The 14,968-nt window shown below is 38.8% G+C and overlaps 1 protein-coding gene across 6 annotated transcripts; it reads left to right on the top strand.

The window, feature by feature from the left end:
* The first annotated feature begins 360 nt into the window (after positions 1 to 360).
* Positions 361 to 14,791, top strand: synpra (synaptoporin a). Of its 6 annotated transcripts, XM_077725551.1 has the most exons (10): positions 361 to 530; positions 9,786 to 9,842; positions 9,912 to 9,968; positions 10,050 to 10,090; positions 10,440 to 10,575; positions 10,684 to 10,749; positions 12,561 to 12,685; positions 13,173 to 13,371; positions 13,541 to 13,732; positions 13,812 to 14,791. In XM_077725551.1, the coding sequence occupies exons 5-10, from the start codon at positions 10,558 to 10,560 to the stop codon at positions 14,061 to 14,063; spliced, it is 852 nt and encodes a 283-aa protein (XP_077581677.1). In that variant the 5' UTR covers positions 361 to 530; positions 9,786 to 9,842; positions 9,912 to 9,968; positions 10,050 to 10,090; positions 10,440 to 10,557; the 3' UTR covers positions 14,064 to 14,791. The 6 variants fall into 6 exon arrangements, with proteins under 6 accessions (XP_077581677.1, XP_077581676.1, XP_077581675.1 ...); XM_077725550.1 differs by having other exon boundaries at positions 9,786 to 9,803; positions 9,912 to 10,090; XM_077725549.1 differs by lacking the exons at positions 9,786 to 9,842; positions 9,912 to 9,968; positions 10,050 to 10,090 and adding an exon at positions 881 to 1,069.
* The last annotated feature ends 177 nt before the right edge of the window (positions 14,792 to 14,968 follow it).

Genomic DNA, 14,968 nt, shown 5'->3' with positions numbered 1-14,968 from the left:
ATTATTGCAGTGCTTAAGTACTAGCTACAATGTACATTACATCCATCACTGGTGCAGGTGAGGGGCAATTCAAGCTGTTCTGTACCCAGTTCTTTTTACAGTAATTGTGTACCATTGTAATAGGTTTCATGAAAGTCAAATATTTACATATTACCTGGCACTACAAAAATATTTTGAGGATTTTTGTTTTGTTTTATGACTAGTATTGTAGGGACAGAAAACCAGCATGTGCATTTCATGACAGAAATTATAACACTGTACTATATGGGGTATTGTACTTTATACCAAAGACCACGCCCATTTTATACACAGACATGCAGTGAAGGATGTCATGTTATTTTGCTACTCATCGGATTGTCCATTGTTTTGTATAGCTGCTTGACTAAAGTAGACTGAAGGAAAACCTGTGCTTGCTCACTCGGAAGCAATTGAGCGTTGGAGAAGCCAGTGCGCGCGCGCACTAAAAAGGAAACGGAAGCCAAACGCGGAAAATCAACTTCCAAAGCGTTTCATTTTACATCATTTCCATGGTAAGTAATGACTTATTCATTCTAGGGGACATAATTTTCCTATTAATACTTTTCAGTCTCATTTAAATGCTTTGGTGTATTTGCTTTTCTCTAAAGAACACGCTCTGATGAAAATAAAGTGGCACCTGTTAACCAGTTCAAATTTGAGCATCACTTACCCACATTTAGGCTTACGACACGCTAGTTTATGCTTCATAGTGATATTGTTATTTTTCAAGGATCAGATTTTGTCCAAATCTATTACACATGGTAACCTACGTGCGAATTCAAACAATTAAATGCGTATTAAAAGGATGTCGTACTGTTGTAACATGATTATTAACAGCACTTCATTTCTTCTGTTCTTCCAGTGACATGTACATCCTCGGAATAAATCATTTTTCCATCCTCAGGTCTGATCTTATTGTTAGGCTGGCTGCCCCTGAGTGAATGAACATTAGGTTCCATATATCTGTGTGTAGGGGAAAATGGGTGAAACGAAAGAGCTCTCTGAATTTCAGCGTGGAACTGTCATAGGATGCCATCTTTGTGACAAGCCTGTGAGTGAAATATCTTCTCTCCTGGATATTCCAGAATCAATGGTAGTGGATGTTATTGAAAAGTGGAAGCAATTGGGACCATCAACAACTCAAAGAAAAGGTGGCCGGCGACGTAAAGTTACATCAGGGGAATAGCATCGTTTGTTAGGGATGCTTCGACCTGCATAGACATTCAGAAGTCTTTTATTATTAATATAAATAAAAATAAATCATTACATGCCTTCCACAACCGATTGGTTTCACATCATTGACTCAAATAATCTTAAGATCCATAATTTATTTGAAACATTCTGTTAGACTTTAAAATATTTTACCTGACTCCAATTCCTTAACTCTGTAGTCTCCAGTCTAACAATGGAGCGTGTTCAGCATCGGAGGAGACAAACCAGGTTTGAGCGAGTATATCCACAGATGATTTATTCCATTCAAATTGATTCATACAGAGCTCCGGGTCTCCCTCCCATAGAATAAGCCCGCTGAGTGTTTATGTCCCAAAGCGGAGGATGGAAAAGACATTGTCCAAACCCGCGTTTGCCCAGTTATAGTCCAACAAAAATGCATATTCATTCGCTGATTAATAATGAGATGTGGGCTGGTCCAGGGCTGCTGTGAAGGGGGGGGTTTCTCTGGGCTCCACATCTTCCAGCCTTGAATCCACATCATCCAGACCTCTGTCTCCGCTGGTCCTATAAAGTCCCGACCCTCTGCCCTGCTCTTTGTTCCTCTGCCCTTTGAAGTCCTCCATCTGGTCTCTTATCAGTGTGAATCCCACCTTGAAATAAGAATCTCAGGAAGAGCCTTTTGTTAACATTGTAGTCGAGGAGTCTCGGACCCATCCTTCTGTTCATATTGTAATTGAGTTGGGAACCAGTGGCGACTCTAACACAAGACCGCCACAACAAAAGGAATGAGTAAAATGTGATATCAAAATGAAACAGCTATACTAAAAAGAATGAGTAAAATATGATATCAAAATGAAACAGCTATACTAAAAAGAATGAGTAAAATATGTCAGATTCTTCATTCCCTCTCTTGGTCTCCTAAAAGAGACCACATCAACAACACCACACAGGTTAGTGTCAGATGAAATGTAAAACTATATTAGTATAAAAACAAAGAAGCACTACATTAGTATATCCATGAACACGTGCCCAGCGGGGGGTCCAGAGGGGTCAGTTTGGCGCAACTGAACATACTGACCTCTAGGGCCTGGTCCCACTGCTTTATCGATCAGTCGAGTGACTAGAGTACGAGCTAAGGGGAAGATACAACAGCTACAGAGAATAAGCAGAGTAATGAGCACTCCAGCAGATATGAGGATGTTGCCTATCAAACCTTTCCAGGCACCAAAATAATCCATCCATTGGTCCCAGATTGAGGTGTCCACACCTGACTGATCGGCCATCTTATTAGTCAGGGTTCGGAGGCCTTCTAAAGCTTTGGTGAGACGTCCATTTGGAGCAGTGTTATTAGGAATGAAAGTACAACAGGCATCACCAAAGATAGCACACACACCACCCTTCTCAGCCAATAACATGTCTAATGCTATACGATCTTGGAAGGCCATGAGGGATGTTGCCGCTAGCTGGTCACGTACCGCCTCTAACGACTCAACCGTGTAATTGCCAAGTCGCTGGACATTGTAATGAATATAATTGATGCGATCAACATTTTTGTTGTGAGTTACCCAAATTAGAATACTTTTGAATCCCGCTGAAACCTGATTAGCAAGTTTATACTCATTAGGAACGCCACGGGGGACGCCTATGGCGTCAATATAGGTGGGATCGGAGTTACCCATCCAGGTGTGTGGTGCTCTCTTTTGGCGATGCAAGACCTCGATGTTTTTACCCGATCAATCGAGTAACTAGAATGCATCTCATCTGCCTAACTGCAGATTTAAGTGTGACGTCTAGACCCAGTGAATTCAGGATGTCAGGATACCACACATCTTCTTCATAGTAGTTCTCCAGCTTGTCCTTTTCATACCAATTTACTCTCCTCTGTGATAGGAGTATGTCACCATCTTGTATTCCAACTCGAGTCTCTGTGGGTGGGGCGTTCAGACACGCCCAGGCAGTCACTGACAGTGCAGTCACTGTGATGTGAGTGGCAACAGCTTTCACTGCGGCCAATGTGCAGAGGTGCAAAGTCTATGGAAGCTCAAGGTTAAGTGAGGCGTGCTCGTGGCAGGTGAGTAGACTGATGAGTTTTTATGGACAAGGGTTTTGATACCGTCCAACTTCCAGTCTACTCAGAGTCACCTGTGTCTCGAACTACCTCGACCTGGCATTGGTGAATCCACTTTGACATTTCAACAATCTTTGCAGCAGTGGAGGTTGGTCAGTTGGGCCACGAATGGGTCTTCCCATTGTGGAGAGAACCAGGACTTCCTTTTTATGACTGGGATCAGCATCCAGTCACCTGGCTTCACCACCTCCTGCAAAGTAGACAAAAAGGGATCACGGCAGCTTGCCCGTTCTTTGGACAAGTTTCTCCAAACATGTTACCATCCATTCTGTGATTAGGTCTGCCTTGCCCTTAGCCTTTTGTCATGTTTCACCTTCCCATAAAGGATGTTGAAATGGTCTTCCATGAACGTCTGTTTGCTCTACCAGTCCCATACTCTTTTGGACGTTGTCCTCGTTTGGGCCTGAGGTTACCTTGCACACCATGACTGCAACAAATCAAACAGATGCAACAAATTTAACAGATCCTACAAAACAATTAAAAGCAGGTATTTAGACCTCTGGGACATGGAACACACTGTACCATGTCCATCATCAACCTCTGGGACATGGAACACACTGTACCATGTCCATCATCCCCCCTGTTGAGACATGGTTCAATCCATGGCTCAATTTTGGAATAATTTTGGGAGGCACGCTAGGCCTTTAGCTGTGTACAGGTCTTCTGCAGACTGTTCTGTGTTCTTTCTGTATAGATGCATTTCTACCTTATGTGATGCAATGTTTTGCATATTAATTAATACTGTTTTCGACTCAGTTTTTGTTGTTGTGAATACTGTGCAGTAAGTGTTTTCGCTGCTGCTTTAGCTGCTGTCGTCTTTAGCGCATGCTCAACACCTGCATACGGCCACTTGGTTGGGCTTAATTCTCAAATGAACAAAAATCACAACAATCTTACTTATTCAATCACTTTGTTTGCGAAAATCTAAATGTCTTATCACTCAAAAATAGATATACTAGCTGTTATTCTATTGTGATCGCTGCTTTCTTGTTTAGATCAAAAACTATATCTGATTTTTCCTTTCCTGCAATTACATCAATTAACTAATCATGCTAAAAATAGGGAAAATACAAAAAGCGAACCAGGCTGCTTTCTCCTCAGGAAAACAGCTTTCCCGGTCTCTGCAACAGTTACATTCACATCAATTAATATCCAGAAACAAATGTAAACATTTTTCATTCTGAAAAGAATTGAACCCACTAAACTGTAACCACCCCCTGTTTATCAGGGTTAATATTTTCTAGCATAATTTTCCTTTAGGGCAATTAAAATTCATTACTTATAAATCGCATACTAATCAAGTCCCAATTCAATTAACAATGTGTATCGCGTTGTATATTAAACTCAATTGTTTGAAATTCAAAATATCCCAAACTAGTAGTCTTTTTTTAATCAAATGTAACATTCCATTTTCTTTGGAGTTTGCCAATCATCTCCTTTAAAATTTTCTTAATCATCATTTTCCAATAGTCTGGCATAAAATCAAAATTTAGTTACATATCTATCCATTGTAATCTCTTTTTCTCTCTAATTGTTTACTTTTAAAAATCTGTAAGAAGGTTTGTTCTCAATTGAAACGCTTTCACTTTTTATGGAGACAATCAAAACAATATAAAAGTTCCTTATGGTTTATGGCATTGCTCCTCGAGCAATAATCTTTCCAATCAATATTGGATGCTTTCCATTACGTCTGATCGCGTCAATAAGCTTATCTTACCTGTCTCCTCAAACGTTTCAACTGAGAGAACCTCCTTACAGTGCAAAGATGTATCTGCATCCTCCTTTCAGCTATTTTCATGTCTGCTGTTTGGTCAGCAAGAGTTGTACGGACGTTCTCATTTTGGGTTGCTCGTGCGTCTTCTCCATGTTTCCTGTTGAAAAACACAGTCTTCTTCTGCTAACTCAAAATTAGTGCATTTCTTTAAAGTTTTTCTTTTATGCGGATTGCTAGATTAGTCTAATCATTCAGCTCCAATCATGTAGTGAATAATGGCGTTTGGTGTGGTAACGAAATATGAAACATTTTGTCAATACAGTCAATTAATCCATTAACACAATTTGGATGCCATTATCCCTATAAATCAATGGTACTTTGGAATGTCATATGATGCACTGTTTTTGTTTTTCTCAGTGGTTCAAAATTTCGCATTGCAGATTTGTTCCTCCAGTCCAATGCATTATCATCAAAAAATTTCTTTGGACTAAACAATTTTCCTTGATTTTTCATCGCCATCCAAAAAAAAACCTATTGGCGATTTCAGAAATTGATTTCAAATTTCCAATCCTTCGCTGCCATCCCTGAAAAGGGCTTATTGGCAGCTAACCACCTTTTGCTGTCCTATCAGCACTAATCGATCTCAAAAGAACTAGGTTAATAGTCATTAATATGACTCACACTAAAGCATATTTCATCTAGTGATGGAAAAACAATGAATTATATTTCGTGCACTAAACATGATTCATCTTATTCCATCCTATAGAAATCATGCTTATCCTAAATTAATTATTTTATCTCAACTTTTATCTAAACTTTACCTAATAATTTGGATCAATGCCATTTCTGCATTGTAAACTTCTCGTTTGATATCATTAATAATTTGGATCAATGCCATTTCTGCTTTGTCTTCATTTAATAATTTGGATGATTCTTAATACTTAAATCTGAATCACAAATCACTCTCATATTGCTAAATTAGCTATGAGGATAGCTAAACTGCGCTAGCAGAATTCCTATCCGCTCCAAGAAGGCGGTTATATTTAAAATAAGAGCCATTTTCTGGGCTCACTATTACCATAATTAAAATTGAGGAAAAATAACCTTTCACTAAGAATTTCCTTATATAAATTTCAGTGTTTAATAAAGGACCCATAATTTGTGACTAATATATCATAACATTATCAACTATCTGTCTCTCTCTCTCTACATCTCTCTGTCTCTATCTTTCTCTCTGTTAACTTTCTCTCTCTACCTGTCTCTCTCAGTCCCCCACCCCTCCCCGCTTTGTGCAGGGGGTGGGGGCCTTGGGCTGGTGGGGGCTCTCTCTCTATGGCCCCACTGTGGGGTGTTTTATCGGCCCCCGCCTTCACCTTCTTAGCTGTGACTTCACGCTCTACTTTCTGCAAAGCAATGGACAAGTTATTCATATTCCATTCATGCTTTTGACCTACAATATGTACATTTCCTTTTAAAGTACAAAATTGTTTCACCAACTCGCGTCTTATTTTTGGGTTGTTTTTTAACTTGAACACCACTCAGAACCTGTGCTTCCACATCTGCATACAAAAATTGTCAATTCATTCCATTCTCCACATTCTCCCGCACTCTCACATCCTTCCATTTTCACCATTTACAAAATTGTCAATTCATTCCATTCTCCACATTCTCCCGCACTCTCACATCCTTCCATTTTCACCATTTACAAAATTGTCAATTCATTCCATTCTCCACATTCTCCCGCACTCTCACATCCTTCCATTTTCACCATTTACAAAATTGTCAATTCATTCCATTCTCCACATTCTCCCGCACTCTCACATCCTTCCATTTTCACCAATTCAATCTAGATCAAGTCTCCGGATAAATTTAGAATTTTAGTATGTTCAATTCTAGGAATTAGAAATATTACTATTGTTACTTTTTTTTTTTTTTTTTTTTTTTTTTTTTTTTGAATCAATTCTAGGAATCAAACATCTGTGGCCCCAGTTGTTTCCCTGCTGAAGACTTTAAAATAACTCCTGCATACAACTCTTTCCGGAATCTCTTGTTCCTTTGTTTCCTTATTCTCACGTTCGCCGACGTGTTTAACTTTTCCTTATTCTCACGTTCGCCGACGTGTTTAACTTTTCATACGACGTTTTCTCTATTTCAAAACGACCGTCCTGGGATCGTCATCAATTCCGACTCTAGGTATATTACAACCTTTTCGAAATCTCCTATTCCCAAACCCCCTTTCTATGGCATCTTCTCCATAATTTAAAAATCCAATAGCAGAATTTTAACGTTTCAGTAATAGGTATTCTGCTTACCTTTCAGTTGATCAGGCGCCTGTTGGAGAAGTCCCAAGAGAAAGGTCTCACGCTCGCCGGCGTGCCCTCACGTTCGCCGACGTGGTTAAATTTTCCTTATTCTCACGCTCGCCGGCGTGCCCTCACGTTCGCCGACGTGGTTAAATTTTCCTTATTCTCACGCTCGCCGGCGTGTCCTCACGTTCGCCGACGTGGTTAAATTTTCCTTATTCTCACGCTCGCCGGCGTGTCCTCACGTTCGCCGACGTGGTTAAATTTTCCTTATTCTCACGCTCGCCGGCGTGTCCTCACGTTCGCCGACGTGGTTAAATTTTCCTTATTCTCACGTTCGCCGACGTGTTTAACTTTTCTTTATTCTCACGTTCGCCGACGTGTTCTCACGTTCGCCGACGTGCTTCGATAACCGCGACTCCACGTTCGCCGACGTGTTTTAGAGTCCGCGGCTGGCCTTAACCCATATGTCTACGCAGTTTCCTCCCTGGTTCACGGACGGAGTTATCGGCCTTAACCCCTAAACTGTCTACGCAACCGACTCACGGACAGGGTCACCAAAACTGTTAGACTTTAAAATATTTTACCTGACTCCAATTCCTTAACTCTGTAGTCTCCAGTCTAACAATGGAGCGTGTTCAGCATCGGAGGAGACAAACCAGGTTTGAGCGAGTATATCCACAGATGATTTATTCCATTCAAATTGATTCATACAGAGCTCCGGGTCTCCCTCCCATAGAATAAGCCCGCTGAGTGTTTATGTCCCAAAGCGGAGGATGGAAAAGACATTGTCCAAACCCGCGTTTGCCCAGTTATAGTCCAACAAAAATGCATATTCATTCGCTGATTAATAATGAGATGTGGGCTGGTCCAGGGCTGCTGTGAAGGGGGGGGTTTCTCTGGGCTCCACATCTTCCAGCCTTGAATCCACATCATCCAGACCTCTGTCTCCGCTGGTCCTATAAAGTCCCGACCCTCTGCCCTGCTCTTTGTTCCTCTGCCCTTTGAAGTCCTCCATCTGGTCTCTTATCAGTGTGAATCCCACCTTGAAATAAGAATCTCAGGAAGAGCCTTTTGTTAACATTGTAGTCGAGGAGTCTCGGACCCATCCTTCTGTTCATATTGTAATTGAGTTGGGAACCAGTGGCGACTCTAACACAAGACCGCCACAACAAAAGGAATGAGTAAAATGTGATATCAAAATGAAACAGCTATACTAAAAAGAATGAGTAAAATATGATATCAAAATGAAACAGCTATACTAAAAAGAATGAGTAAAATATGTCAGATTCTTCAATTCTCACAAATGTAAATCATTCCTTGCAAATATGATTTGTCATTGGGGATCTACAGTTGCCACTTTTTTTTTTTCCATTAATGCAAGCAACAATTTCTTGGACTTAAATTGGAGTAAACCTTTCTTGGATTATTATGACTTGTATCAAAGATTGTTTAAACACTATCTTTTCATCAACATGGCTTCCGATTTAATCAAATATAACACTAGGCTTGCAGGTTGGTGCCATTTCATGTTACTGTATTGTCATGTAAGGGCATATCCAATGTTGCCTAAGTGACAGTAAATATTGTCTTCATGTTTCTCCCTCTTCCCAACTTGCTCTCTTTCTCCCCCTCCCCATTTTCAGTTTATCCATCAGGCTACAGTTAATCCTCATTATGTACGCTTCTTAACTGGTGCAGGATGACACCAGTGCTACTGGCATTTAGTACAGATTGTTTTTTTTACCAAAGCACCACCACATTTTGATATCTATCATGGTTTTATTTAAAATAATGCAAATGCTGACATATATAGTTCATTAACATTGGAGTGTGACAATTGCAAATGAATGATAGTTTTCCATTAAATATTTGGGTTCTTATCGCTTTAAAATGTGTATTATGGCAATGTTTTCCTTTGTTTTAATTTAGAATTAGCTTTGCTTTAAATCTGCATCATGATCACTTGATATAGAGATGCTTTGACATCACCTCCAACTGAGCATTAATGGCTGCCAGTTTGTTGAGTGTCACATTGTTGGATGCGATGGCTAAGTGGCTGACCCAGTCTTTTCACTGTAATTCCTCAGCGAGTTTCAAAATGAAATCGGATTTGGCAGAAAAGAATGATGATTGTTCATAATCAGTTGCTCTGCATTTTCTCCCAGCTCTCATTCTCAAATGAGTGCATTCAGTTCCACTTGAGCCTCAATTGAAAGAAATAAATGGTGTTATTTGAACTGCCATCCGCGCATTTTTGCACGCATTTCACGCTCATTGATCATTGTGTCAAAGCTGACTGCAATTTTCACAGATGATATGATAAACTGTGTTTTGTCATTTCCTGTGGATTCCATCATTGAAATATCACTAGGTCATCACTGTGTTCACATTTTGATGTATTCAAAGTGTTGTGAAGAATATTTAATACAGACAATTTCCCCCCCAGACTGGGACGCTCTCCTGGGTACATTTAACTACATGCCATCCATCCTACAAATCTTCAGTAAGACATAAAATTTTAAAGCTATGCGGGTTGCGTGTGTACTTTAAACATTGATATGTGTTTGTACAGTTTTCTCAGGCATAAAGGATATCATACAGTTTCCTCCCTGTGCACATCAATTTAATGGTGAATGTACTTAGCCAATCAGATGCAATGACTCTCTGATGCTTAGACAACCCTCCAGGCAGTGTTTGTGTGTGTGCACAGGATGGAGAATGGAGGAAGGAACACTTGAAAATGGAACAATGGTGAAGATGTGTTTAAATTAGCATTGCTATCACAATGTTTTTGAATGTTTATATATATATATATATATATATATATATATATATATATATATATATATATATATATATATATATATATATATATATATATATATATATATATATATATATATATATATATATATATATATATATATATATATATATATATATATATATATATATATATATATATATATATATTATCGTTGCAATTTTTCAATGTTATTTTTTGTCTGGTGTTCACATTAGTTTGGTTATCAAGCTTATTATTGGAAATGAGAGTCACAAGAGCTCAACAAGAATGGGAGGGTGATTCGGTTTCTTTCAGATGCAGTCGGAATGTGCGAGCCAAAAGACCCTTTGATGCCATCTCACACTGGATGGTGTCTCCGTTTTCTCTTTGTTTACATCCAATTTAACGACTAGGACGAGGAGACACAGCTAGAATGGATGCTGCAAATCAGGTCAGTAAATAGCACAATACTTGGGATGTCTACATTTAGTCGTATTATTGCTTGCTAGATTAAATAGGTTAAAAAAAAGAAATGTTTTGGTATTTTTTGTATTTGCAGTTAACATCTGTAGGTACATTCCAGGTGCTGAAACTGCCTCTTGGGTTTATTCGTGTTTTGGAATGGGTAAGTAGAAAACATTTTAAAGAATTGTTTATCCCATGTGCTAACTTAATTAAGCATTGTTGTGTTATATAATGGGGATTAAAATGCGACACAGGGACATCGCACCACTGGCCGCAATTCTCACAGTCACATTATGAGTTTCAGCTCAACAATTTCCTATTATTAATAAGTGATTTTCATCAAATAGTTGCATTTTTTAACATGTGGCTCAAGTTTCTCCATGTAGGGGTGAGAACAAAATCTTAATTGAGATTTTTATTTTTGTGGGCATCAGAACTGAGACAGGGAAAGAGAGTGAGAGAGAGAGAGTTAGTGTGATAGATGAATCTGGGCTATGTGGGACAAAAAAGCATTCCCCGTGCATGAAGGGATCAGCTGCAACTAAATTAGTCCTCATTTTGTTCTGTGTTGCTGTTTTATAAAGATAAGACAAACTTTCTCATGAAGCAGTGTGCCAGTTTCTCCCTTATTTACCGCAATTAATACAGTGGGCTTTACTATTTAGATTACGATAAATTACATCTATGGTTTGAATGTGAATAGTTCTGACCATGTCCAGTTGAATTAAATCATAAAACAAATTTACTGCAATAAATAATATAGTAGTTTCGCCGCAGTTAACTAAACTGCATCCTTGTGTGTACTGTACTCATGTGTAGAATCAAATATTAAGGTGTGCACACGTACCCAATATTCCCAATTAAATATGGTGATATCTCAATATTAAACGTGCCTTGATATTGTCACTGTCTTGACCTTGTATGAATTAATGTGTTGTGTGGAAAATTTAGTTATGGGCCCTGTGATCGGAGTTTTTCACGAAGATGAAAATCTGTTCATAACAACCTTCTTGTAAATTACAATTACTAAATACAAAGTAATCTAATTCCATGTACGTAAGGAAAAAGGGAAAAAACAGATGATTATTCTTCATTTTTGTAGGTGAGCATCTTTTTCTTGCTTTTTCATATCTCTCTCTCTCTCTTTCTCTTCCTCTCTCACTCTCTTTCTCTCTCTCTCTCTTTCTCTTCCTCTCTCACTCTCTCTCACTCACTCTCTCTCTGCCACTCTCACTCTTCCTACGTCCCGAGGAGCCCAGCTGGGAGAGGCAGATAAACACACAGTGCACAAGGCTTAGCAAACACCCTCCTGCTACAATGCCATGCTTTTGCAGTTCAAAGGCTCCTGCCTAAAATGAGAAGGGCTAAACCCAACCGATAAATCATGGGTAGATGAGACAGCTGCAAGAGTGTGGAGGTGGGTGGCTCACAGAAGGAGAGAGATCATTATCATGGGTTGTTGGTAGCACTTAAGTCAGCGCGATTAGGAATCTCCTCCCCTGGCCACTTCTATTTGAGATTGGCTTAGCCAATTCTTGAACATACAGGGCAATTATTTTAACAGGATCTCTGAAGTTCACCTGAACCATGCAGGGAAATAACATTTCCACATCCAGAATCCTCCATTTATTTATGCAATTATTAAACTTGTACATATTGTAAGTAGAGAAACATGATTTAGTTGAGAAGGATTGGATCCTATGAACACAAACACTAGATTTTCCTTTGTCCTTTAGTCAATCTGTTTGTTTTTGGCTATTCCGAACCCATCCGTCACTATAAGTGAAATGTTTCCTCACTCTCTAGTGTCCACTTTAATTTAATTTAGGAAATAGTACTTATGTTACATATTCATTTCATTTGGTTGCATTCTGGACTTGTGGTTACCAAATCTACCTTACAGATCTGAGGCCTGGTTTCTGGTCATCAGAGTGAGGCCACTTTCAATAATTGTAACCACCCTCTTTTTAGCTCTTTGCCATATTTGCCTTTGCAACATGTGGGGGCTACTCAGGGCAGCTTCGGATTAGTGTGGACTGCATGGAGAAGGCCAGCAGTAACCTCAGCATTGCCATTGACTTTGCTTATCCTTTTAGGTGAGACCCTTTTTAAATTGTTTTTTCTACTGCCTTGTTTTACACAAAAGTATGAACATGATCCAGCATCCTTGTTTTAGTTTCTTTACCGTTACCCAAATTAGCCTTAGGTACAAATGTATACAATTACCCTTGTTTGACACATCAAAGAAGCATAGTCTAAATCCAATGCATTTGTATTAAATGCCATATGATCTTTAAAAACTCTGTATTGAATTGATTTCAATATTAACCTAATGACTCTATTTAATTCAAACACATTTTGATTTTCAACTTTTAATATTACAATTATATTGAAATAAAAATACCACAGTGTGTGATAAAATTAGACTTAATGCGTTTTAGATTAGATTAAAATGCATTCATCCTGTAAATGGAAAATGCACTTGCTTAATAATAGTTCTTTTTGCATGAAACTTAATGTTGAAAGACGTATTGCTCAAAAGCAAAAGTTGATCGCATGTGACCACTGTGTATTTTGGTTCAGGTTGCACCAAGTATTTTTTGAAGCACCCATGTGTGAGGGCATGATGAGGGAGCGTCTTTTTCTCATTGGAGACTATTCATCCTCGGCTGAGTTCTTCGTGACGATTGCAGTATTTGCATTCCTCTACTCTCTCGTTGCCACTGTTGTCTACATCTTCTTTCGTGACAAGTACCATGAAAACATCAAGGGACCTCTGATTGTGAGTATCTTCTGTCGTTTTAATGTATTGTGTCGTTTGGTGCTTCGGTAACCATGTATCGCTGTGGATGTCTAGGTTTGCAATTTAGCAACTGATGCAGTTATTAGGCTTGCTGAATAATGTTTTCTTTGTGTTTTTTGTTGTTGTTGTGTGTCTTATGACCATTTAGGATTTTGTTGTGACTGTTGTGTTCTCCTTCATGTGGCTCGTCAGCTCTTCTGCTTGGGCCAAAGCTTTGTCTGATGTCAAAATAGCTACAGATCCTGATGAGGTTCTGGTCCTTATCCCTGCTTGTAAGGATCTAACAAACAAATGTGGACTTCTGCAAGAACCACGCTGGTCTGGACTCAACACTTCAGTGGTGGGTAAACAAACTTGTTAGAAATAGACAATAAAATATAGATCCAGGTTCACACTTATTTTGCACTGGTCCTCTACAGGTGTTTGGGTTCCTTAACTTTGTTCTCTGGGCCGGAAACATCTGGTTTGTCTTCAAGGAGACTAATTGGCACAAGGGTGCTGCTAGGTTCGCGGCCGGGGTCTCTGAGAAGCAGATCAGCACCTTTACCCAGCAACCCAATCGCCAGGAAAGCTTTGATCAGTCTGAGAGCTACACAACACAATGTGAGCTAAACCAGGCCTCTCAGTATAGTCAGGTTGGAGGTCCCTCCTCCTACATCAATCCAATCTAGTTTGCCTTTTTACACGAGAAAAGGTACTTCTATTAACAGGTAATGACAATGGGGAAAATTGAATAATCAAGTGGGGTTGGAAATGTTTAAGTGAGGACACTTAAACATCATCATCAGGTATATTTTTCAGTGATGGATTTCATTTGGGGAGGGAGTTTCATTTTGGGAGTTAATTCAAAGTGTTATATTCATTCTTGTTTGGATCGTCTCTCTGTGCTTGGTAATGTTTGGAAATGGGTGTGTTTTTATTATACATTTTTAAATGTTTTGTGCATGATGTGTCTACATTTTATTTATTTTAGTTTGGGCCATGTAGGATAACGTAAAACTTGGAAGTCAAGTTACGTCCTGACTTTTAGTAAACACTTAAAGTAGATAATTTTCTTATGCTTATGTAAAAATAATTTTCCATTATTTCCACAAGTGCGACAACTTGTTGTGAATGTTTATCATGTGTGTGGCATTTTTTACTAAAACATATGGTTATCTCTGTGAAAGCATGCAAAGACATCCTCTGACATATCAAAAGCCCAGCAAAAAAATAATTATTGTAAGTGAAATATTTATAGTTACTGAATTTTTATTCCAGTCTGACAATCAAGTTTTTTTTTTAATATTTAAGTGATCCTCAAGGAAGCTTTTAAGTTGATGTTTGTGCCAAGAATTATTACAAGTGCAACCTTATTGTATGTATATGCATGTGGCAATAATGCAGGCCATACCCCTTGTCAAGTAGTCTTACAGTTTCTCATTTTCATGACAACTCAAACTGTATATTACAGAAATCAAAACGCACCCTCTGCTGGCTGCTTATTATTAGAATAGGCTGTATTTTTTTTCCTTTTTTCAAATTATTTCAGAATCTATTCTAAACCAAATACAAGTAGGCACTGATTTAAATTTCA

Source organism: Stigmatopora nigra, chromosome 10, assembly GCF_051989575.1.
Source record: "Stigmatopora nigra isolate UIUO_SnigA chromosome 10, RoL_Snig_1.1, whole genome shotgun sequence".
Lineage (NCBI taxonomy): Eukaryota > Metazoa > Chordata > Actinopteri > Syngnathiformes > Syngnathidae > Stigmatopora > Stigmatopora nigra.
This window is presented reverse-complemented; position numbering and strand designations above follow the sequence as displayed.

Excerpts from the sequence above, each read along its gene's own strand:
- synpra (XM_077725553.1), top strand. Across the intron at positions 12,686-13,172 it reads GACTTTGCTTATCCTTTTAG|GTTGCACCAAGTATTTTTTG; the intron begins GTGAGACCCTTT and ends ATTTTGGTTCAG. Across the intron at positions 13,372-13,540 it reads ACATCAAGGGACCTCTGATT|GATTTTGTTGTGACTGTTGT; the intron begins GTGAGTATCTTC and ends ATGACCATTTAG.